Source organism: Meles meles, chromosome 9 (assembly GCF_922984935.1).
Source record: "Meles meles chromosome 9, mMelMel3.1 paternal haplotype, whole genome shotgun sequence".
NCBI lineage: Eukaryota > Metazoa > Chordata > Mammalia > Carnivora > Mustelidae > Meles > Meles meles.
In genome coordinates, this window is record NC_060074.1 from 33,655,423 (window position 1) to 33,680,816 (window position 25,394).

The 25,394-nt window shown below is 44.9% G+C and overlaps 1 protein-coding gene across 2 annotated transcripts in view; it reads right to left on the bottom strand.

Moving 5' to 3' along the window:
- Window positions 1–17,608, bottom strand: part of AP1S3 (adaptor related protein complex 1 subunit sigma 3) — a 61,920-nt gene extending 44,312 nt beyond the window's left edge. For both annotated transcript variants that reach the window (XM_046018808.1, XM_046018809.1), the window contains exon 1: window positions 17,475–17,608. In XM_046018808.1, coding sequence (XP_045874764.1) covers window positions 17,475–17,477 — 3 coding nt within the window. In that variant the 5' untranslated portion in view covers window positions 17,478–17,608. The remainder of the gene's footprint in view (window positions 1–17,474) is intronic.
- Window positions 17,609–25,394: the final 7,786 nt, after the last annotated feature.

Sequence of the window (25,394 nt, forward strand, 5' to 3'; positions counted from 1 at the left end):
ATCGCACATTTTATCCATTCATCCATCAGTGGACATTTGGGTTGCTCCCACTTTTGGGTGAACTGTGCTGTTACAAACATGGGTGCACACATCTTTTCTTTTTTAAAGATTTTATTTATTTATTTGAGAGAGGGAAAGACAGAGCACACGCGGGAGAGGGGCCGATGAAGAAGGAGAAGCAGACTCCCCAGTGAGCAGGGAGCCTGAGACAGGGCTCTATCCCAGGAGCCTGAGATCATGACCAGGGCTGAAGGCAGATGCTTAACTAACTGAGCCACCCAGGTGCCCCCACAATCTTTTCAAGTCCCTGCTTTCAATTCTTTTGAGTACATGCCCAGCAATGACATTGCTGGATCATATGGTTATTCTCTGTTTAATTTTTTAAGGGAACACCATACGATTTTCCATAGCTGCCGCATCATTTTCTACTCCCACCATTTCATTTCAAACCTAAGAATTCCAACTTCTCCACATCTTCGCCAATACCTGTTATTTTCCGGGTTTTTTTAAATAGTAGCCATTCTAATGGCTGTGAAGTGCTATCTCATTATCATCCCAATCTACATTTCCCTAATGAATTGTGATGCTGAGCTTCATGTGCATGTTGGTCATTTTGGTATCTTCTTTGGAGAAATGTCTATTCAAAGCCTTTGTCCATTTTTTCATTGAGTTGTTTGGCTCCATTTTTAACAATTTCATCTATACACAACTGTAGATGCTGGGGGCATTCTGGTTTGAAGGTTATTTGGAACATGGGAGTTGTGTTTATGCCTTGGGGCCTCTTAGACATAAGCTGTAGAAATTAGAATATGTGATTTGGTAGGGTTTTTTTCCTTAAGATTTTATTTATTTATCTGAGAGAGAGACAGCATGCACAAGACGGGGGAGGGACAGAGGAAGAGGAAGAAGCAGACTCCCCATTGAGCAGAGAGCCCAACTCAGGGCTTGATCCCAGGACCCTGAGGGCTTGATCATGACCTGAGCTGAAGGCAGACTCTTAACAGAATGAGCCACTGAGGTTCCCCAGTGATTTGGTGTTTTTAGGTGCCCTGTGAGTAGTTTAAGCCTTGCTTATTCTCTACCTATTTACTAACTGAGTCAACAAAACAATAGCCTTAGGAAAAAGAACACAGCTTAGCTGCATCGACTGTGGTTCCAGTCCCGGATTTTACCAAGAACCAGTTCCATGTGACTTGGCAACCTGACTGGCATCTCTGGGGTGCTGGACCTGAAATGATTTCCACAGTTCCTTTCAACCCCAACCGCCTGACACTAGATACCTATTGCACAAGGCAACAATAACCACAGATTTTTTCAAATGATGGGATGCAGAGAGTGCTTCTTAGATGGACAGTCATAAAGCAATTTTTCTACTTCTCAGAAACCAAATATTCTAGGAAAACACAAAGTTTTTCCTTTTTTTTTTTTTAAAGATTTTATTTATTATTTATTTGACAGAGAGAGATCACAAGTAGGCAGGGAGGCAGGCAGAGAGAGAGAAAGGGAGAAGCTGACTCCCGCTGAGCAGAGGGCCCGATGCGGGTCTTGATCCCAGGACCTGAGACCATGACCCGAGCGGAAGGCAGAGGTTTAACCCACTGAGCCACCCAGGCGCCCCACACAAAGTTTTTCTGACCAAAGTCTCCCCTCCCTGCTCCCCGCCCAGGATATAAGAGCCACCGCTTTCCTGGAATAAGGCAAGCGCAATAAAATGCGGTTCTCTTCTACCCTTTGCCCTTAGAGAAGTGGTTTTCAAGTTTGAGGCTTTTTGCTTTTTGGGTTTTTTTTAAACATGAAGTCTATATCTAAACAAAAGTCAGTGACAAAGAGTCAAAAGTGAGATCTGAGCAGCTCTGGTTAGAAACGTTGGGGGTTTTCAGAGATTTCCACGGAGCCTTGCTTGAATACCATTCTCATTGTTCAAAGAGCTGGCGGCGGGGCGGGCGGTAAAGCCAGGATTGTGCCATAAAGTCACAAAAACAATTAAGCTGGAATCAAAACTGGTCATATAGCCAATGACAAATGGCCTTTTCTTCCACTATTGCCTCATGTATGCTATGCCATTCTGACCTCCGATAATGCCAGACAAGTCATCCACAGAAGCAGAGGTACCCCTCTGAGTGCAAGACGTAAGAAGGAAGGGGCCAGCCTGACATCCACAAAGGATCTCAAACTTAGAATTGTGTATTTATTCAGGAGGTCACAGGGAAGCCCCAGTGAAGCCAAAAGACAGAGACGTTCTTCATACGGGATATAAGCTTGTGCCCATTTGCAGACTAAGCTCCTGGCCGACACAGTGCATCAATACATGTTTTAAAACATTTTGCAAAACATTTTGCAAAAGGGAAAATGAAAGTGCACGATATTTTATGTATGCTACATGCCTTCACTTGTTAAGCATAAGGCTTGAAAAACTGCCACAATATTTATAGCCTGGCTTAGCCACTTTGTTTTTTTTCACATGCCACTGGCTTCAGAATATGGAAGTGGCCTGGGTTTCGAACCCCTACCCCTGACCCCTTGTGACTCTCACTAGGAGGAAGAATATGCTAAGTAAGTTTGAGCAAAACCACAGAGAAGAGGCTGCAGTGGGCACAGCTGGCATCACTGGGTATCTCACACTCCACTCTCTTAACAATGGGAAACGGTGATTCTCTGCCTTTTGTTCTTTGTTCTGCTCTGTCTAGTTCAGAGCCTGCAGCCTAGGAACAGAGACCACACCCATCAGAATTGAGTTTAATAAAGAGGCAAAAAATGACAAAGCGTTGGTTTTTCTGCTTCTCAGACATCACAAAATTCGAAACCAAAAGTATTTGAAAGTAACCTTTAAACCATCCATGGTCACCATTCCAGGGGCATGTGGCCAGGACTAATTTTCCAAAGACCCTAACAAACTTCAGGAACAAAATTTTCACTGATCATGGGAACATTCGCCATTTGCAAAACAAGCTCATGCTTCAAATACAGAAACTCTATTTGTACTTCAATCAAAACGAGGCTTGCACATTAAACTAAAACATACAGCAAGAATTCTAAGACTGTAAAAAGATTTCAGGCTGACAGTAATAACAGACTCAACTCTATTTTAAATGAATGTGATTTAATTTTTTACTTGGACTTTTAATTCATTTTACCAATAGGGCTTCACAGAGTTAGTAAAATAATACCATTGCTTCTATAAATGTTCTATAAACCACACTGGAAAACGTCTGAATATCTTCTGTTATAAAACTAAGGACAGTCTTTGATGCTTCTTGCATGGTAACTTTCAGTCATGGGCTCGTGTAGGATACACATTCTTTGGGAGGAAGAATCTGGAGGAGGTAAGTCTGGGAGAAACTGTCCAGGGTTGATTTTGGATTCGATCCAGAGAAAGCTGAGAGACTGGGTTAATTAATTCCAGAAAGACCCAAGTAACAATTCTTTTAGGTTCTGATTTAACCTTCAGATAATCATTTTCCTTAAAGGTTTATGAACCAACTTCAGACCTTGGTACTAACTAACCTCAAATGAATGATGCACAGATTTGTAAACCAACTTAACATGTGGACCTTGTCAGAAAAACTAAAGCAATGGGTCCGAGCTTCCGAAGAAATCTAAAAAGGTTTTAATTATAGCAACGAATTCAAGCCCATTAACCATTCTTTTATTTTTTTAAAGATTTTATTTATTTATTTGACAGACAGAGATCACAAGTAGGCAGAGAGGCAGGCAGAGAGAGAGGGGGAAGCAGTCTCCCCGCAGAGCAGAGAGCCCTATGTGGGGCTCGATCCCAAGACTCTGGGATCATGACCCGAGCCAAAGGCAGAGGCTTTAACCCACTGAGCCACCCAGGCGCCCCAAGCCCATTAACCATTCTTATGTGTGCATTACTCTGCATTCCACAGAACACTATCCTACCAGACAGAACTTTATCATCTTAGGTTAATTGGCTAATAAAGACTGGGATGTAACACAGGAGATGATAAGCCTCTATGACAGAGAGTGGATGATTATTCCTTTCATCTCCATACATGTGAAAACAACCACTTCAGTTGGTCACTTGTCAAAATAAATCAAGAGATCATAGGGCCTCTTTCTGAGCAAAGTCAGGGCTCCCGGCCATGGACAAGCTGCGTTGCTAAGAGAAGCAGGAAGTGTGAATAGCCACAAGCCATCACAATCACGATAACTACCAGCAAGAAACAGATAGTGAATGTTGATACCAGGCCCCAGACAGATGTCCTGGAATACCCATGTCAGTGACTAAGCTCAAAGGTAGTCATTGCCAGAGAGGGATTCCAACACAGATACGTCTGGCTCTAAAGTCTGAGGTCTTGCCACCATCCACACATCAATCCTTCCTACCAACTGGAGGCAGTCTTTGAATGTGCACAGCATACATGAGACCACTAGTTACAGCCCCCCAGCCTTCCTAGTCTGTGCTAAATAGATGCGTAACACTACCGTCCACACCACTGTTCACAGAAGACGACAGGTAATCCTCATAACCTGTCAATTAGAATAAAATAGATTAGCTAGATTAGCTCTCTACAGAAGACACAGTCCAATCAACCATGGTGTGGTCATTCCACCGCAGAAATGACAACCAGAAGAAGGCTTCAGGATCTACTCAACAGTAGCTTGTCTGATGACAGCTGTGTTAGCAGCAGCGGTCTGCTCAGAGTCCTTGGGAAAAAAGGACAATTTGGAAGAAGTTGTGAACACAGCTCCAGGAGAAAAGGTGCCCTGTCTGGCCTTTATAACTTCTCAGGGACCCCTTCCTTCAGGAAGACTCTAGTCTGTTGACCAATATGAACACAGTAGTCCACATGATAATTATACTTATCAATAAAAACGACCCACTGCATGGCGGGTACGGTTTGGGGCACATTTACACATATTATACTGTTGAATCCACACACTTAGGCGACGTATTATATTGAAGATAAAAAAGACATTAAGTTTCTGACACCTAAAAGACTTTCCTGGAGTCATCAAGAAATAGGTCTAGGCATTGCATTCAGGCGGGGGTGGCGGTCATCGCAGTCCACCATGTGTCGACAGGACTGAAGATGGACTTAACATCTTCAATTTGAACTCCTGTTTTTCTTTTATGAGACCTCCCAAACAGCATGACGTTGTTGGGGTTTTTTTTGTTTGTTTTTTGTTTGTTTTTTTAAGGGAGAATACAACAGATGTTTTGGGATCACTTTTGCTGGAAATAACTAATCTTTACATCACCCAGTAGAGAAACTGGCAATGCCACACTCTATTTTCTCACTTCTTTCCCTTGCACAACACCTTGAATTGTTATTTTAAAATCCAGAAATCAAATCTAATTTTAGCGGTGTGCAGCTACAGAAGAAGTGATGAAGTCACTGGCACCCATCAGTGTGTGACTGGCAGTCAAACTGATACGTAATCATAAATCTTTCAATGATGTTATAAAAAGATACCACCCCAAGATGCATTGGTCAGTTCTAGCTCAATAAAACTGGGGAGAAAAAAGATGCTTTTGTAAAGAAAAGGAAGTCCTACTCTGTTCATGAACGTCTTATTTTGCAGTTAATAAAAAAGAACTTCATAGCTTTTTTGAGTCACTTTTGCTCAAGGTCTAAAAATTTTAGCTCCCACAGTCAAGACTCTACTCCAGAATATAATTCTATTGGAAGTATGTCATAGAAGCATTCAGGTTGTTGATATTTGCTAAAAATACAATGATTATTGAAAAGCTATTCTGTTCTTTGAACTCTTACTGATAAAATATAGTTATATTCACTGGGTATAAGAAGGAACTCGGGAAAATGAGATTTAAAGGCTGGTTTTATTAAAAAGTCTTTTTTGGGGGGGTGCAAAATGGTGGCTTATTAAAGAATGGGGACAGGACCTGTGGGCAGAAAGAGCTGCTCTAAAAAATCTTAATGTCACTGTGCTAGCAAGATTTAGTGTGGTCTTTAAAATCTCAGCATTTTGACCCTGAAACTGATTTACATGGGGCGGAGATAGCACCAATGCAAATTTTATTGGGATAATGTTCGCTAAGCTAGTTGCTCCAAAAATTACTTTCTACCATGATTTAAAAGACACTTTTGATATTGACTTTACTCATAAATATGGATAAACATCACTTAATCAGACAAGCCTATTATTTCAAAGAAGGTCACTTTGAACAACTTTTTTCTCAGAACAAAAGTTATTTCTCTCCCAGCTCTAGACAAGGCGCCAAAGTTGAAACCTTCACATTCAGTCCTGTATGCTTCAAAATGTTTTATTTTTAAGTAAGTGTAATGTTTGAATTTTAATAGGCATTGACATATAGCCGCTCAATAAATATTTACTGCCTGAGTTTTGTTTTAAAATGATCATAGGCAGGATGCCTGGGTAGCTCAGTGGATTAAGTGTCTGCCTTTGGCTCAGGTCGTGATCCCAGGGTCCTGGATCCACATAGTGGGGCTCCCTGCTCAGCGGGGAGCCTGCTTCTCCCTCCACCTGCCACTCCCCCTGCTTGTGCTCTCTCTGTGTCAATCTGACAAATAAATAAGTAAAGTCTTTAAAAAAATAAAGTAAAATGATCATAGACAAAGACAGGCTCAAGTTCTTCTGAGAAATAGGTATAGTTGTTCAACTTACCTAAGACAAAGAAGATGAACATAAAACTTTACATTTCATTTTAACACCTCAAATCAATAACATGTGTCTGTGTACATACTACCCTTCACCATCCAAAAATACGGCAGAGGGACAAGAATTTAGTTTAGGCGCTTGTCCCAAGCAGGGCCTGTCACACTGCTCATAGTCCACACCTATGAAACGATGGTCCTGAACAAAGGAGAGAAAAAGCCAGACCTTCCTGGATGGTCCTCCTGGTGAATGACATGGAGAAAATCTCCTGTCTTTCAACACCCTCCACCGAAGTACTCCACTTTTTCTTCTGCACTAGATATCTGCGTGTTTTGGAGAAGTGTGTGTGTGTGTGTGTGTGTGTGTGTGTGTGTGTGTGTGTTTTCCAAACTCGTTTCCCCATGCACCCATGCCAGGGGGCTTGCCTGCCCTGAAGCCCCTCCTGCCCAGACCGGCCTCACCATCTGGCCCCTCCTCCCTGCCCATGTCTAAAAGAGGCTCCTCCCCAAAGCAGGTCTGTAACATGCTTTCAGGACTCCTGTCCAGATGTCTATCCACTTCCCTATGAACCCTAGACCCTGCGGACCACAGCTTCATTTTCAACATTCTTTGAAGAAAGCCACAGTTTACAGTAGCATACAAGCTGCTCTATTTATATGTTACCCCGCTCCATGCCCCCACCATGGGATCAGAAGCATTATCAGTTCTGTTTTCTTTATAGCTCTTCATCCTCTCCAAGTCTGGGTTTAGATCACAGTAGGTATTTGGTAATTTTTACCTAAAGCAAAACAATAATGCTGTGCTTCTTTTACACTTGACCTGACTGAGGCCAAAACTGCACCTACTACCGTGCCTAGACTCTGTCAACAAACAGACGTGTGAGCAGCGCAGTGACTCACCAACTAGTTATGTGCACTCTGAGTTGGTGGGGTCATCGTTCCTTTGGGCCAGCTGCGGCCATGAGAACTCCACCTGCACGCTGCAGGAAGGACAAGCCCAAACCTCACCAGTAGCAACACAAGGACACGCGGGTCAACAACTGAGCATTGGGCCAGCCCTGCCTCTGACCCAGCCCTGCCCTTCTGACCCATTAGGAACATAGTGTGTGTTAGGTTCGGAGAGGCAGAGAATTTTCTTGCGGCTCATCACAGACTGTGATGGCCAGAAAGGATTTTTAAGAGACTATGCCTCAGGTCCATGCTTGCTTCCTGGGATAGCAAGAACAGGCCCTGGGAGGTAGGGGAGTGGTGAAGGTAACAGCAATGAGCACAGCAGGGTGATAGCCCGAGTCCCCTTAGTTCCAGGGCAGCCATCCTTCCAAGCGTTAGGCTCTTCTGTCTTTCCAGCGATGTCTGTCTTATGCTGCTATGAAAATGACTTTTCCTTCTCTTCTCAAAACTATAGGAAAGTGGTAGAAGAGAGTTTGGAGACAGACCTGCAGGGTAGGTGAGGGAAAGAACAACAGATGGTGTTTTAGAGATATACAAGGGAACTACCCACTCGGGAGACCACACACACAGACTCTTAAACACACCTGCGATTTCAGTAACACTGTACCTTGGCTGGTAAGAAGGCAACTCATCTCCAAAACCAAGCAGTGGAGTGAAGGAGTGAAGTGAGGCTGCTCCTGGCTTTGGACAAGCCTCAGGCTACTTTCGATCCACTTTCCCAAAGCTTGAGGAGGGCATTAACATCTTTCTTACCTCTAAAATTTAAAAGAAAAACAAAAAACAAAAAACCCACAACTTTGTCCGTTTGAGCTCTCTGGAAAATCCACCTGTGAGAAGTCCTTCCCAGATAATACCAGATGAGTCCTGTGCTATGGGGTCAGCGGAGAGCAAAGTTAGACAAGGGGTGTCAGTGAGACACCAGGCTCTCCTCCAGATTTGCATTTCCTTTTAACTGCCTGTCTTTACAGTCTGCTTATTAACCCCTTCCACTGACACACACACATCCAGCACCCGCACGGTATACGCTCTTCTGAAAAGCTGAGGGCAGGATCGCCCTGCCCTTCACGACTCAGTCTTGAGCCTCTCTCTCTCCCACGAGCCCCTCCCAAGTCCTGCTCCTTGGAATTCCTGCAGCAATTATATAATCTGAAGGACACATTTTTGTGCTTAATTATCCACCCCCGCACTCATCTAGATTTGCTACGCATGTCACAAATGTCTTCCCGACGACATGAATTTCTTGTAATCAAGGAACAGATATTACACCTGTGGGTTTTGCTTTTCTAATAACCTCCCCAATTAAGAACTCAAAAGAGGAGGGGTGCCTCAGTGGCTCAGTGGGTTAAGCCTCTGCCTTTGGCTCAGTCATGATCCCAGCATCCTGGGACTGAACCCCACATCGGGCTCTCTGCTCCACGGGGACCCTGCTTCCCCTTCTCTCTCTCTGCCTGCTTCTCAGCCTGCTTGTGACCTCTGTCTGTCAAATAAATAAATAAAATCTTAAAAAAAAAAAAAAAAGAACTCAAAGAGGAAAAAAAGAAAAAAAAAACCCTGAAAAGTGATTCATATATTATTTCTTCATTTATCACTTCCTCTGGACAGAGTAATCAGTTGGGAATATACCAACAATACCTGTTAATCATTTAACTTTTGTCTCACAGTAAATATGCCTCTAACTAGGTTTTTCTCCTGGAGTTTTCTGAGAGGCAGACTGGCTTTCGGCTGTGTCTCAAATCATTTAAGGAGCAAAAAGATACTGGAAACAGCAAACATTCCAGGCAACTTTCACTACGACTTTGAAGTCAAATGGAAACATTAATATCTGGGGACCCTAGTCGTATTTCATAGTGATACTTATTTGATCTTTCTTAACGCGAATTTTTTTATGATCGGGAACAAACTTAGTTTGAGAGGCTATGCTTAGTATGCAAACCTCAGCACCCTGCATGGTAATGACCACCTAAATGTTGATTAAGAACTTTCATTTTCTTCCTACAGCAGCCTACCTAGCTAGCATTCATTAAAAATCTGTCCCCAGGGCCATTACACCTTGACAACGATGTCTACAGCCTGAACAAAATTTGTTAGGAGGTGGGAGGTGGCATATCTGTCGTCCTCTTTCAAAGTTCAGGTTCAGTCTGAGAGACAGATCTGCCTTGCTATACAGTCAAGTCTCCCCTTCCCTCTTAGTTTTTTACCAAGACAGTTGATGTAGATTATCTGAATCCTTAAAGTACGGAAGTCATGAGACTGAATAAACTTGGAAAGGTAGGACTCATGCACCCTGCACCTAGAATTAAGGGCTTGGCTTCTTAATAAAGAAACTGAAAGTACTTGTCTAAGAAATAAAAGAAAAATGTCCCAGACCTACGCCGGGTAATTGAATCCCACTGGGAAAACTGATCTTACAATAACCCTTACCTTCTCCCACCTCCCCAGTGTTTACAGTCTATGATATTTTGTTCCTTTAGTTCATTGGTTCAGCTAAGTTTCCTAGGGAGAGGGAAAAAAAAAAAAAGTATAAACTATTTTTAAACATTTTTTCCCCTGTTTCCTCTTAAAAATAGCTTTGCTAACATTGATGGAATGCGTTCTAGGTGCCAGGACTCGCGCAAAGGGTTTGGACTGAATTATCTTGTTCGATCTTCAGGTAAATTGAGGAAGTGCGCCCACTGTGAGAAGGATAAGCAGAGTGTTCAAGATCACAGAGCTTACATGCAGGGCCTAAGGCTGTCTGCCTCAACTCATTCTCTTCCTGGACACATTGCCCTGACATCTGACACCGGCCTCTGCAAGTGGCTGCAGACGGGAAAAAGCTGGGCAAAACGCCCTTTGTGTCACTTCCACAGGGAACGAGTAGTTAAATATTTACACAACAGAGATGTGTCTTCCAACAGCATGTCCTGTCCCCCGATGAAATTCTGACACTTCTCTTAAAAGTCAACATTTTTTTCAATTCTTTTCTAGTTTCACCTGCATAACAAAAAGTTGATACCTTTTTTCTTCTTTTTCTTTTTTTTTTTAAGGAAGGCAAGAGAAGCTGGGGGTGTGCAGCAGACACTGAAATTGGGGGCAGAATAATTCAGTGATAATCAGAATCTGATACCACATTTGATGGGGCCTCTGGGCTTTTTCAGAGACATGACTTCTTAATCTCCACTGGAATGTTTGGCTCTCTGCTGAATGCAGAGAGGAGGACCCCAGGTGATCTGACAGCCATCAATGTACTCTAATAGTTTAGTCCTATGAAGCAACCAGAAACATCCAACACTGTTAGCGTAAGTTTTGAGAGTCACTGAAATGAGAGAGATGAATCACATTTTTGCCCCCTCAGCTATTCTCGATTCTTACATGAAAGCAAGGTACTAACAGAAATCTCAGATATCTGGCCAAGAGCCCAAGTTAGAGAAAGCTCTGTGTATGTTTGTGTGTGTGTGTGTGAGAGAGTGTGCGCGCGTGTGCACGCATATTTTCAGGGAACTTCTGTTTCTATCCAAATTCCAGGCACATCCAACCTTAAAAAGTTATAAAAATAGGGGAAAACAAAACAGAGTTTTGCTGGAGAAGTAATATAAATGACAAAATTTTTAAAAGTCATTTTTTATATAATTTAGAAGATATGACATTCCAATAGAGGAAACTGAACGGCCGAATAGAGCATACAATAGTGAAACTTTATCATACTAGATGTTTTGAGCCCTACTCAGAAAGAATCACTGTTTCTTGCATACCCTGCTAGAAGTTCCCAGTTTCTATATGGGCATATCTGCCTTGTATTTTACACAAATGGGGAGTTAATGTACAGGATTTATGTTGACAAATGATATCAGACCCAGATTTTTAGGGCCGACCAGGGAGGGGCTAGGGAAGCCATGACGTCCGGCACCCAAGACTCCATGGGGACATGGACAAAGGCAATGCCTGGGAGAAGGGTATGGATCCTGAACTCTCTGTCCAGCCAGAACTGGTTCAGGAAGTGACCAAGGACGAGCTGAGGTGGCTGGATGAAGGGACTCTCCTCCTCAGGCCACAAAGGGTTGAAATGGCAGAGCCTGACATAGCCACCAAGGCCAGGACTGTTCCCAATTCCACATGCCCCTACATGGTCCCAATTCCACATGGTCCCTACATTGCCCACGTCAGAAATGTCCGCAACTTCCATGGAGTAAAAAAAAGATGATGATTTTCCAATGCCTTATAATAGCTTCTTCTGTGTAATTGATACAAAATATTTAGAAAGTTCAGAGAACTTCCCACCAAGAACATGGGCTCTGGGAAAGCATGCGCTTCCAGTTTATTTAATGCAACCTCTGGGGCCTAGACTCAGGGCTAGTTTCCATGAACACAGTGTCCTTACCCGGAGCCCTGAGTTCAGAAGGATCCTAGACTTGGTTTAATGCTCTGCAGTCATCTGGGAATTCTTAGTAATTTTGAACAAGGTACCCCACATTTTCATTTTCTATCGGGTGCCACAAATGATAAAGCCAGTCCTACCCAAAGCACTGCCTGTCATAAGGCAGGTGTCCAATTCATTTGTCAAATATACAGTGAAGTAATGGAAGTTACCTTAGAACACAGGTCAACAAACCACAGCCTACAGCCCAGTTCTGGCCCTCCACCTGTTTTTATAAATAAAGTTTTATTAAAACATAGCCACACCCATTTGCATCTTGTCCATGACTGCTTTTACTTGTAAGAGAAGAGTTAAGTGACAATGCCAGAGACTTTAGGACCAACAAAGTCTAAAATACTTCCAACCCAGCCCTTTACAGTAAAATTTTTCTGACCCTTGCCTTAGAACACCAGCTCAACTTTTTTGTGAGATGTAGTGTGCTAATCTTAAGCAGTGAGCCATAAACAAGATATTTCTTGTTTGTACAAATTTTGCATCTTGGACCCAAATGCATTCATGATTTTGTGTAGAGAAGTTTTTAATCTAAGATAATCTGTATATGTCACATTTACCCCTTGCTGTTCCCTCTCTGTAAGAATGAGTAGAAGAGGGACACTCAATCAGCTAAGCATCTGCCATCAGCCTAGGTCATGATTCCAGGGTCCTCCCTCTCCCTGCTGCTCCTGCTGTTTGTGCTCTTGTTCTCTCTCTATTGTCTCTCTGACAAATAAATAAAATCTTTAAAAAAAGCAGAAGCACAGCAGCTTGCAAACAATGGCCTCAGTTTCCCCTCTCTATTTATTCTTTTTTAAAGATTTATTTATATATTTATTTATTTGACAGACAGAGATCACAAGTAGGCAGAGAGGCAGAGAGAGAGGAGGAAGCAGGCTCCGCACTGAGCAGAGAGCCCAAGGTGGGGCTCGATTCCAGGACCCTGAGATCATGACCTGAGCTAAAGGCAGAGGCTTTAACTCATTGAGCCACCCACACGCCCCAGTTTCCCCTCTTTGATGACACAGTGTGCAAAGAAGGTTCCTGTAGCATTTAAGTATCCACTGAACCGACCACACACCCACCATTTCTTACCAGCTCTGAAGTTCTCCTGGAAAATATCCATCAAGGACATTAAATTATGGAATCCTGAATGCCCTTCTTCTTGACCTAACGTACTACAGGTCTATGTCCCATCACACTGAGAGACTAAGGAATGCTTGTATTCTTTTCCCCCAGGCACTTTTCAAAAACTCCTTAGAGACAGCCATTTCAGATCTGAGTTCTCACACTTGAGACTCAGTCAGAGTTTTTTCAAAGGCCATGTTCCTCATAATAGTCAACAGCGTTTCATTTCTACTGTAAATAATTTGCAGCACTCCTTTCTCATAGTTAAAATTCACAATTTATCCTGCTATCAGGAGCCACATAGTGAGCACACTTTCTCCAGCTGGTCAGGATGCTGGTCAGGGCTGATAAGTCCAGCCCTGAGAGGATTCAAGGAGCTTTGCCTCTGGCTTCTGTGTACATTCTCTCACGTCACAGGATCTGGGGGATCCAGGTAGTCAACCGGAGTTTATCCTCCCGTTGATACTTTGGGGAAAACAAAGAATTCCATTAGAGAAGAACAAGATATGCCAAAAAGGAGACTTTCTCAGAGGCAAGTAAGGGTCCCAGGAAAGAAGTGACTCCAGGGGAGTCTTGGACCACCGGAAGAACCTCTGGCCATTATAACTACAAAATAATATCGAAGGAATAAGTCATGGAGATACCCAAAACTGCTCATCTCTAGGGACTCTTCAAGGAGTTCTCTTTGTTGGTGTTGGGGGGAGGAGTGAAGAGAAGGGTTAACTTTGGTGGATAATGAAATCATTCATGGGACCCAAAAGGACACAATGAAAATGCCCTGTGGGAAATAAACAATCTGCTGACCATTTCCTTCCAGCTGCTGTTAGTAAAATGCCATAGAGAAATCGCAAGCTGTTGACGGTACTTGCCACAGAAGCCAGTAATGGGAACTCAAAAGTAACATTCCTGCGAGGGGTAAATACAAGTCTCACTGATGTTGCTGGGAGACCCTGGGGAAGGACTGTCGTGGTTTACCCTCTGGGGACAACTGAATACCACAGAGGGGCAACTCCCTCCCCTATCCCCAACCCCCTCTACTCCACACTCACCTCTGGCCAGCAGCCCAAACCAAGCCTCAGAGCAGGAAGGCACTCATTACTGTAATAAACGACTTTACCCCTGAACTACAACTTAAACTACCAAAATAACTACACACTTATTACAATTCCCTTAAGGTGGGACAATTAAATTGCTACACTGGGTGGGGAGAGAGGGATCATAGCAGGATACAGGTTCTTGTTAGACTTCTCCCCCCTCAGCCTCTGCCACTCCTCTTCACCCTTCCTGCTCCCACGTAAATGAACATGAACAACTCTGAATTACTTGATTTAGGAAAAGAGTGCATTCATGCTGTTTCAAACTAACAAGTTCTGATAAAGAAATGACTTCACAGTTCAGCTCGGGAAGCGCGCGCTCTCTCTCTCTAAAGGAAGATTTAAAATCACACCAAAGAATCCATTTTTTTCTTCTTTTTTTAGTGTAAGCATATCTCACTTTGGATAAACAACATCCATTATGAGAACTGGCTCTGCAACAAGATGATTCATATTTCAAAAAACTGGTCATTCTCTGAGCTTCTTTCCATGGGTAATTCCTCTATTTTGTTGACAATGTGGTTTAAAAAGTCACTTCAACTTTTCAGAAGCATACAGACTAGACAGAGCAAAATTGACTTGCATTTTTACTAAAGGTGTTCCCGCAGCTTTTTAAACATCACCCTCTAAATCCTCACTGCTACCTTCTTACAGAAAAACAGAACAAAGAAACAAATAAAAGAAAATCCTCCTTCTTCCACCAACATTGTCAACCATTCAATAGTAAATTCTTCCCACTAAGATGTTTAAATACACTGGGCTCAGAAACCACGGGATTCCTTGAAACATAATAACCCTACATTGTTCTCCATGCCAGAGGTTTCAAAAACAAAGACAGGGTGCAGAAATACAAAGTTGACTCAAACAAGATACTCCAGATACAAACACAGTCCCAAGATTCAGGAGGTATGAAGTCTCTGTGCTAGAAATCTGGACCACCCACACAAGGGAATGAAGAACCATTCCCTTGGGGAGGTAGCAGGCGGGATGCTGTAAGCCATCTTCCAGTTTCCTAGAGTTGGCAACAGTCAGGAATGGAGCAGGAAAAAGACAGGGAGTCACCAAGTGGCCCTCGAGGAAAGGTCAAAGCTGCTTCCTCATGGCAGGAAGAACAGATGAGATGCCATAGTCCCTGAGCTCTTACAGTGGGCAAAGCTGCTCTAGACTCATTCACTTGCATTAACTCACAGAGCCTGTCTCTGACTCCTTTACACTCTTAAAAATAGATAGCCCCCAAGACCTTTTATTTATGTAGGTTGTTTCCTTTGGTTGGTACAGTAATATACATTTAAATGGGAAATTTTTTTAGATATTTACTAATTCATTTTTAAATAGTATTACACATTGACAGAAATAACTTTCTCATGGACAGTCACAATATTTTCCAAAGAAAAAAAATTGTGAGAAGAGTGGCACATTTTCAAATCTCCTTCATGTGCGGCTCAATCAAAGGCCGCTGGGCTCTCTGAGCTGCTTCTGCTTTCAAACTGTCACACTATCCCAGGGCATGTTGGCCTCAAGGAAACGCCACATTAAGTCACATAGGGAACGAATATGAAAAAGGCAAATAACATCATAGTGCTATTATGAACTATTATGAAAACACTTGGGTCTTGCAGACCTCTGAAAAATTTTAGGGACTCCTTAGGGTCTCCAGACTGCACTTGGAGAACTCCTTCTTATTATCCCCATTTCGCCAATCAGCAAACCAGCACAGAGAGGTCAAGGGGACTGTGCAAGGACACACTGCTGAAACAGGTCAGAAGAGGTAAAAGACAAAGAGCATAATACTTACCTTTATCCGACTGCTGCAAGGATTGCCTGAGATGGTAAATGGGAAGAGTCGAGCATTCCACCCGGCCCATCAAGAGCTCAATAATAACATGAACTTTTCTGTTGGGCAAGGCCTGGCTGAGAAGCTAGGGAAACCTCACACATGTTTGCTTACCTGATTATATGACACCAGCAAGGAAAAAGAAAACTCCACAGCAAGTACTGTCTAGAGCAAGGATCCTGCCCCTGCTCCCAGGGTGGAAGTAGCATTTTGGTACTCAGAAATGCCAGGGCCTTATCCGCCCTCCGTTAGGCAAATGGTAATGGCGAGCTAGGCACACTGTCACCGTGTTCCTCGGGAAACCCGAGCAAGCCAACAGAGCTGCTCCATTATTTACAGCCTTCTTTTTGCATCCCACTGTCCTTACAAGGAACCCTCAACAAACAACCGAGGCACCTCTAGCCTGTGCAACCAGACCTCCTCCAGGAACCAGCATCTGTGGCCCTCCTGTCCAGGGGCTGAGCACCCCACTGCACTCCTTCCCCACCGATTTTCTGAACCCACAGGCGCTCCCCCTCCTGCCTGAGATGGGGGCTCAAGACCTCAGAGTGCAGGTCACTTCTGTCCCTGCATTCTTTTGGGAAGTGAATCACCTGGGGGCGTGGGACCCCCATATTCCCAAAACACAAACCCCAGACTGAAGGCGTTGGTAGAGGCATGGGAAGCTACTGTTTTCATCCAACTGCTCGCCAGGATCTCTCACCTGGGGCACCAAAACTCCTCTCCCTGTGTCTCCTTGTTTCTACATGGACACCCCTCCTCACACACACCCCAGTTCACATAGCCAGAAGCATTTTTTTTTTCCAGTGTAGAAGGAATGAGGTCTGTGATCTTGCTAAAACGCTCCCAAGGCTCAAATCCTTCGGAATAAAACCCAAACTTCTTCAAACTTGGCTTCTAGGACCTGCCTCAACTGGTTCTCTGGCCTTCGTCTATCTTCCTGATACAAGCCAGGGTTTCTTCTCTCTCGGGCCTCCGCTCTGTTCGCGCCCACTACGGGCAGGGCCCCTTCAGGACCTCCAACAGCTCAGACGTCACCTCCCCAAAGAGGCCTTCCCCGCCACCTCCTCCAGAGCTGCCTCTCCACCCCTCCATCCGGTTGTAGCGGAGACTTCAGAGCGCTCACTCGAAGAGGTACCCTTTAATTCCCGGCAGACGACACGTCTCCCCGCGCACCCACAGCCTCCTCCGAGCATGTAAGCCCCCAGCCAGCACAGGTCCGCCTGGTCCCCCGCGACGCCGGGAGCCTGGCCCGTGCCCCGCACGCGCGACGCGCTCAGCGAACCAGCGAATGAATGAAGGAGCTGCGCTCGTGGCCGCGGGAGTCCCGGGCAGGCGTCCAGGTGGCCCGCGCGTCCGCCCCGTCCGGCGGCTGGACCGCAGGCGCGCGCGGACTGGGAACCGTTCGCGGCTTCCCCCCACCCCCGGCACAGCCGGCGCAGGTGCCTCCCGCCGGCGCGCGCTCCGGGGTCACTCACCATGGTGGCCGGGCCTCCGCCGTCCCCGCCCGCCGAGCAGCGAGCGGCGAGCGCGGTGGTCACGAGGGCGCGAGGCGAGCGCAGGTGCGGGGCGCGGCTGACAGGTGAGGTGCCTGCCTCAGACCATGGCTGCTTCCCACAATGCCCTCGAACGGAAAGTTCGCCGACTCCTCCCCGCGCTCCTCCCCTCTCCCTCCTACCCCTCTCCCTCCTCCCCTGCTTTCTCCTCCCCTCCCTCCTCCACTTCCTCCTCCCCCTCCTCCTCTCCCCACTCCCCCGGCCGGGCGTGGCGGCTTTCCCAACCCGGCGCCCCGCAGGCGGCAGCAGGTGCACTGGCACCTGCAGGGCGCCTCTGCACCCCCGCACTGGGAAGCGCTGAGCAGGGAGCCCCGAGGGGGCTGCTTTCCGGATTCTGCCTGGGGAATGTGTCATTCATTTGTTTGAGAAACCTGTATCTGCCCTGGCACTTGCGAATACACTTAGGGAAAGTGGCAGAGGCAGGCTGGTCCTAAACCGCGAAGAGAAGCAGTAGTTGGCACATCTGGAGCTAGAAGCAACTACTTGCCCCGATTTCTTTCTTTCTTTATATCCTTTGATCCTGCAATCCAAGGACACAGGTTGCTTTCTACAGGCCCGGTTTTATAAGATGTCTCTCCTAAGACTTTGTGGCGTTGAGTCTCCAGTCTCCTTCTCCACTTGATTTTTCTCAAGTCTGGAATTTTTACCTGGGGCGATAGAAGTCTCCAGACCCCCAGGTTGTAAGCAGGGTTTTGACCCTATATGGATGTTCTTTTGGGAGAGTCCGGTTGGTTTCGTCACACACCTGAAGAGATTCGTGCGCGGAAAGGTTAAAAGGCTTTGCCTGGGTGGTCCTTGGAAGCCAAAATTGGTGGAAGTCCTTCCTAGGATTCACTGTGTAATTTCTGTGGGGTGTGGGCCAACTGAAGTGATGGAAAACGAGGGATGCTCCGTCTGTCCATGCTTCGCAGCCACATTTATCAGCGCTCACTCTCTGCCAAGTTCGTGGGGGTCCAGCTGGGGAACAAACAAATGCCCTTCTTCTGAAGTTTGGTGGGACAACAAATAACAAATAAATAATAATAATTTGAAATAATAATTATAAAGTACGATGAGTGTTAAGTAGGTGAAGAGATTACAAGGGGGTTAAGTGCAAGTGGCTGGGATAGGCTTGGGGAAAGCCACATTCATTGAGCTGGGGTGGGGGGTGGGCAGGGAAGGCTGAGCCTGGGGCAGTGACTGAGGACCTGAAGGTGAGAAGCCAGTGCTCAGAAGGAAAGAAGAGATTTGTCATTTTCAAAAGACCCTAAAGCAGGCCTCTCTGTCTAGACCTAAGTGACAGGAGATCAGAATGGTGGCTGGAGCCGGAGCCGGAAGGCAGTGAATGGGTCTTCCCAAATTATGGCATCGTGTGCACTTACAGCCCCCTAGACAGCCTCAAAGTTCTCAAAAAGCTCACTTGTATGTTGCTACGCACCTCCTGTTGGCTTCCACCCCAGGGTGCATGTTCCAGAGGGCTCTGAAGAGGTTACTTAACAAACCCCAGTCAATGGGGTGAGTTTGCCTCTTCACAGAGGATTCACAGAGCTGGTTTCTAAACTTCTAATTGTCACCCCAGGGTGTGTTTTCTCCCTATCTCTGGCCTTTCAACTTTACTCAATTCAACCCTAACCTTTGTGTCTTTTTCTTTCTAACTTCAGGGCAGGACCCTGCCCGGCCTCACCTGTCTTGCCAAGCCTATGAAAAGCACCCAGGGCACTCTCTGCTTTAAGGGTTTTTTCCCTAGTGCAAACAGCTGGGGGACTAAAGGTGCGCTTGGAAACTAAAGAAATCTCAGTACTCTTGGCATGATGGTTACATACAATTCCCTTATAGGATGGTCCATGCTAGGGCACGTTTGATTAGAAAATGAGGGTAGTTTAACTTAAAAACTATTATTACCTTTTGCCTTCCTTCACAGTCTTGCTGTGGAAGCTCTCCTGGGCTTCTGTCCCCTAATGATTTTCCAGATTCTCCCATTGCGCCCAGATCCTCCCTCCCCCAACCAGAGCTGGACACTTCACAGAGGTTATCTTATCTGGCTGTCAAAACAGCTTGTAGAGAGGGGAGTGCTGTGCCCATTATCCAGAAGAGAGCCTGAGACTCAGAGGAAGTGAGGCCAAAGCAGGCACAGACAGCTCAGGGGCAGAGCACGTCTGGTGTCACGGCACCAAGGCTCAGGCTGATTGCCCTCGAAGCCTCAGGTGAGACAGACCCACTCAGGTCACGACAGTGGGTGGTGGGCAATGTTTATTTAGAATGTCCACGTGTCTCAGAGGAGTAACTTGCATTTTTGAGTCTTCACTCCCCTCTCCCATCTTTACTCCCTTCCAGCAAGTCTACCAAGGATAAAGCTGACCCCAGGGGGAACCCAGAGGCCCTGGAGCTCAAGATGTTCCACTATAAAAAGGGACCCCTGGTCCCATCCCAAGGCGGGCCTTAGATTCAGAATCTGCTGTCCTAGACAGAGACGGGTGTACACAGTGTGCTACGTGTTTCAGATGAGATTGCAAGCTGGCGTAGCGATTCTGTGTGTGTGCATTTACTCCCCACATGATGCCTGTAATAGAACAACTCCAGGTAGGAGCTTCACTCCTCAGATGGTTCCTGAACTGCCAGGTAACAGAAGAGAGGGTGAAAGCCACTACCAACCATGGAGGTTGGGGAGGGGGAGAAATTAGGGACCTGATGATAAAGTAAAACTATGATAGTCAATAAACCGAAATACTACCTTTCTAGAAATTAGGACAGGTCAAGCCACAAGTTTTAAAAATAAAAGAAGTAGGGGCTCTTGGGTGGCTCAGTGGGTTAAGCCTCTGCCTTTGGCTCAGGTCATGATCTCAGAGTTCTGGGATCAAGCCCTGCATCGGGCTCTCTGCTTAGCGAGGAGCCTGCTTCTCCTCTCTCTCTCTCTCTGCCTACTTGTGATCTGTTGTCAAATAAATAAATAATTTTTTTAAAAAAGGATGAGGAAGTTCTGTTCTGATTGCTTCCATTTTCTCAGCACAGTAGAAGCTGAGAGGGAGGCAAGGGGAGGAGATATTGAAGGATAAGGGAAGGTGGAAAATACTTCCTCCAGGAGAGAACCCCAAGGTGACTGGGGAGCCTGCCTGTGGGCACAAAGGCCTATTTAAATCTGTGGGCACAAATGTAAAGTGACCGGCCAGCCAAGTGGTGAGTTTTCTCCAGCTAAAGTCAGCTGGAACTCTGTTTATATTGAAATGCATATTCTTTTTTTTTTTTTTAAAGATTATTTATTTATTTATTTGACAGAGAGAGATCACAAGTAGGCAGAGAGGCAGGCAGAGAGAGTGAGAGGGAAGCAGGCTCCCTGCCGAGCAGAGAGCCTGATGCGGGACTCGATCCCAGACCCTGAGATCATGACCTGAGCCAAAGGCAGCGGCTTAAACCACTGAGCCACCCAGGCGCCCCGAAATGCATATTCTTAATTCAAAAGTTACACAGGTTGTTTATTACTGCTGGGAATGTGTATCATTGTAAATTGGTACAATCTTTCTAGATGGACGGGCCTATATAGAGAGAGGCTAGAAAACTGTTTACTTTTTTAACCAGTCATTTTAATTTTATGGATTGATCCTGATGTTATTAGAAGTTTGGACCAAAACTATATGTTCAAGATTTCCATTGTGATATTAATCCAATAAAAACCAGAAGCAATCTCAGTATTTTGTTGTAAGGACTTTAAGACTTTAAGACTCTTAAGAATTTCATTATATATCAGTTATGAGGAAATAAAATGACTAGCCCAAGAATAGTCTATTTCTGTGTCCTCTAATTGATGTTGAGAAATTGTCACAGAATAATATGAAGTAAAAAAAAATCCATTATAACCATCCTGGTCAAAGTCACAATATCATCTCTCACTTGAAATATTGCGAAGGTTCCTAAGCAAATCTCCCTGTCCTCTCCCGCCTGCCTCCAGTGCTGTGTTCCACGCTGCACACAAGAGTATTTACTCATAAACACATTTAAAACATAATCTGGACAATTCTCTGCTTGTAAGCTTTCAGTGGTTTCTCATTTCTTGGTCTCATATTCCAAACCCTTGAAATGACCTCCAAGACTCTACATGATCGGTCCCTCCCCACACTCAGGCTTTCCTGTTCCAACATTGTCCAGCTTCTCCTGCTCCAGCCCTTTGGCCAGGTGCATGCTACTCCTTCTGCTTCAGTTGTGCTCCTCACCTCCCTCCTGGTCCAAGTCTGCTTAACTCCGATTCTATCCTCAGATCTCACCTTATACCTCCCAGCCTCAGGAAAACCTCTACATCCCCAGTCATCTCAATTACCCCAAACTGTGACAATCCAAACTAGTTCAGTTAGCTGCAAAACCCGAGGTTAGTTTCAGGCTGGATTCAGGAAGAAATCACCAGATCCGATTATCTTTCCACCTCTAGACCCCATTTCCTTGGCCTTGGCTCCAAGGAGACGCTCAACCTTCACGGTGTTAAGATGGCTGCAGCTGCTCCAGCAACTTCATTCACCTTCAAATCCAGTAGGAAGAGGGGATAGACTTCTATAAGAGGATTCCAAACAGTGTCCCAGAATTCAGTCCTATTGGCTTGGGTTATTTGACTCCAGACATTTGCCTATTTTAAAGCCAGGTATTGTCACTGAGACAATGCAATGCTCTGATTGGCTAGGACTAGGTCCGGTGCCACCCCTAAGACGAAGAGTTCACATGTGGGTTGGCTCCCAAAGCTAACCTGGGAGCACAAGAAGCAGGGGCAATGGGTCCTGAAAAGGTAAACAATATCCTTACCCTTCTTTTTCACAGCATTTGTGATAAACTATGTTTATCTATGCTATTATTTATTTAGTATTTGTCTTTCCCATGACACTCTGCACTTACTTTGACAGGGACCGTGGCTCCTCTCCATTGTTCTATGCCTGGTAGCCAGCATAGTTCTCTTGGCACACAGCAAATGCTCAGTTAACATTTGTTCAATAACTGCGTTACTAAAAACAAAAAACAAAAAACCCACAGCAGACTATAAAACAGAACATATGATAGGATTCCAATTTTTGTTTTAAAAAATGACATCTCTTGATGTGCCTGGGTGGCTTAGTCAGTCAAGTGTCAGTTTTTAGCTTGTGTCATGATCCCAGAGTCTGGGGATGGAGCCCAGGTTCTGGCTCCCTCTCCTCGGGTCCCTGCTCAAGTTCTCTCTCTCTCTTAAATAAGTAAAAATCTTGAAAGAAAAAAAAAAAAAAAAAAAAACCCCTACATGTCTTCCCTCCTCTGTCTCCATTGATTGCAAATCTGAAAAGAACTATACCAAATGTAACAGTGGTTATTTCTTGATGGTAGAATTAAGAATGAGATTTTAAAACAACACTTTTCTTGATTGTCCTAATCTACAATTAACCTATAGTATTTTTTTAATTTTATTTTTTTTATTTGTTTATTTATAGCATAACAGTGTTCATTGTTTTGGCATCACACCCAGTGCTCCATGCAGTACGTGCCCTCCCTATTACCCACCACCTGGTTCCTCAACCTCCCACCCCCCCGCCCCTTCAAAACCCTCTGGTTGTTTTTCAGAGTCCATAGTCTCTCATGGTTCATCTCCCCTTCCAGTTTCCCTAAACTCTCTCTCCTCTCCATTTCCCCATGTCCTCCATGTTCTTTGTTACGCTCCACAAATAAGTGAGACCATATGATACTTGACTCTCTCTGCTTGACTTATTTCGCTCAGCATAATCTCTTCCAGTCCCGTCCATGTTGCTACAAAAGTTGGGTATTCATCCTTTCTGATGGAGGCATAATACTCCACAGTGTATATGTACCACATCTTCCTTATCCATTCATCCGTTGAAGGGCATCTTGGTTCTTTCCACAGTTTGGCGACCATAGCCATTGCTGCAATAAACATTGGGGTACAGATGGCCCTTCTTTTCACTACATTTGTATCTTTGGGGTAAATACCCAGTAGTGCAATTGCAGGGTCATAGGAAGCTCTATTCTTAATTTCTTCAGGAATCTCCACACTGTTCTCCAAAGTGGCTGCACCAACTTGCATTCCCACCAACAGTGTAAGAGGGTTCCCCTTTCTCCACATCCTCTCCAACACACGTTGTTTCCTGTCTTGCTAATTTTGGCCATTCTAACTGGTGTCAGATGGTATCTCAATGTGGTTTTAATTTGAATCTCCCTGATGGCTAGTGATAATGAACATTTTTTCATGTGTCTGATAGCCATTTGTATGTCTTCGTTGGAGAAGTGTCTGCTCATATCTTCTGCCCATTTTTGGATATGATTATCTGTTTTGTGTGTGTTGAGTTTGAGAAGTTCTTTATAGATCCTGGATATCAACCTTTTGTCTGTACTGTCATTTGCAAATATCTTCTCCCATTCCGTGGGTTGCCTTTTTGTTTTGTTGACTGTTTCCTTTGGACCCTCAACTCTATGGTGAAATAATCTTCGACAAAACAGGAAAAAATATTCAATGGAAAAAAGACAGTCTCTTCAATAAATGGTGCTGGGAAAACTGGACAGCGATATGTAGAAGAATGAAACTCGACCATTCTCTTACACCGTACACAAAGATAAACTCGAAATGGATATGGATAAAAGACCTCAACGTGAGACAGGAATCTATCAGAATCCTAGAGGAGAACATAGGCAGTAACCTCTTCGATATCAGCCACAGCAACTTCTTTCAAGATATGTCTCCAAAGGCCAAGGAAACAAAAGCGAAAATGAACTTTTGGGACTTCATCAAGATCAAAAGCTTCTGCATAACCTATAGTATTTTTAACTAAAAAGTTTCTTGAAAATATGCTTTAGAAATACAGCAGTTAAGGTTTTTCCACTTGGAATAAAAAGCACCCTGTTTGGACAAGAAAAGAGATTTTCTAAAGAATGTACAACAAGTCAAAAGTTTTCCCCATGACAAGATGAGTTCCTGTGCCCTGCAGAAGGGATTACTGGCAATACTGATTACTTAGGATGTTAAGAGGAGGGCGCTGGGGAATGCGAGGGCCAGGTTTCAATCAAGGATGTGTGTGTTGCTGTGGAGCCATTACATAAGATGGCTTGGAAGTGGGCCTCTCTTTTACTTCTTTTATTTTTATTATTATTATTTTCTAAATAAAGATTATTTATTTATTATTTATTTGACAGAGAGAGAGACCACAAGTAGGCAGAGAGGCAGGCAGAGAGAGCCAGGACCCTGGGATCATGACCTGAGCCACAGGCAGAGGCTTTAACCCACTGAGCCACCCAGGTGCCCCGAACTTCCTCATCCTTAAAGCACCAAATGACTTCCTACTTCCACCACCTCTGCCACATGCTCGTCCCTCCTGTGACCACTGTGCCAGCCAGCCCAGCTAGTCCCCTTGGGCACAAGCTCTCCTGCCCCACAGAGTGAAGGTCTTGTTCTGCACTGGCCAGCCTCTTCTGTGTCCCCCCTCCTCCCCTTCCACAGGAGCACTCCCATGCTACGTGTACACGTGCAGTAATTCCTCCAGAACAACTCAAAACTTCCTTCAGCATCACATTCCCTCCTAGCCTCCACCTGTGAATCGGCTCCCCTTGTTAGTCATGCCTTGAACAGTTCGCTGTTACTCTCTCTTCATATCTACTCGCCCCACATTCTTCTGAACCTACTTCCGTTGTTTGTTTGTGGTCCTGCCAAGCCAAGTTGATCCAGATCCAGATCACCAATGAGCTCATCGTGCTCAACCCAGGGGAGTTCTGATCAGCGTTCAGCTCCATCCATGAGCAGCATTGGATCAAACTGCTCGTGACCTCCTCCCAGAAACTGTGTACCTGGCTTCCAGAACCCCACTTTCTCGGCTCTTCTAACTCATTGGCCATGTCCTTTTTTGCCTTCACTAA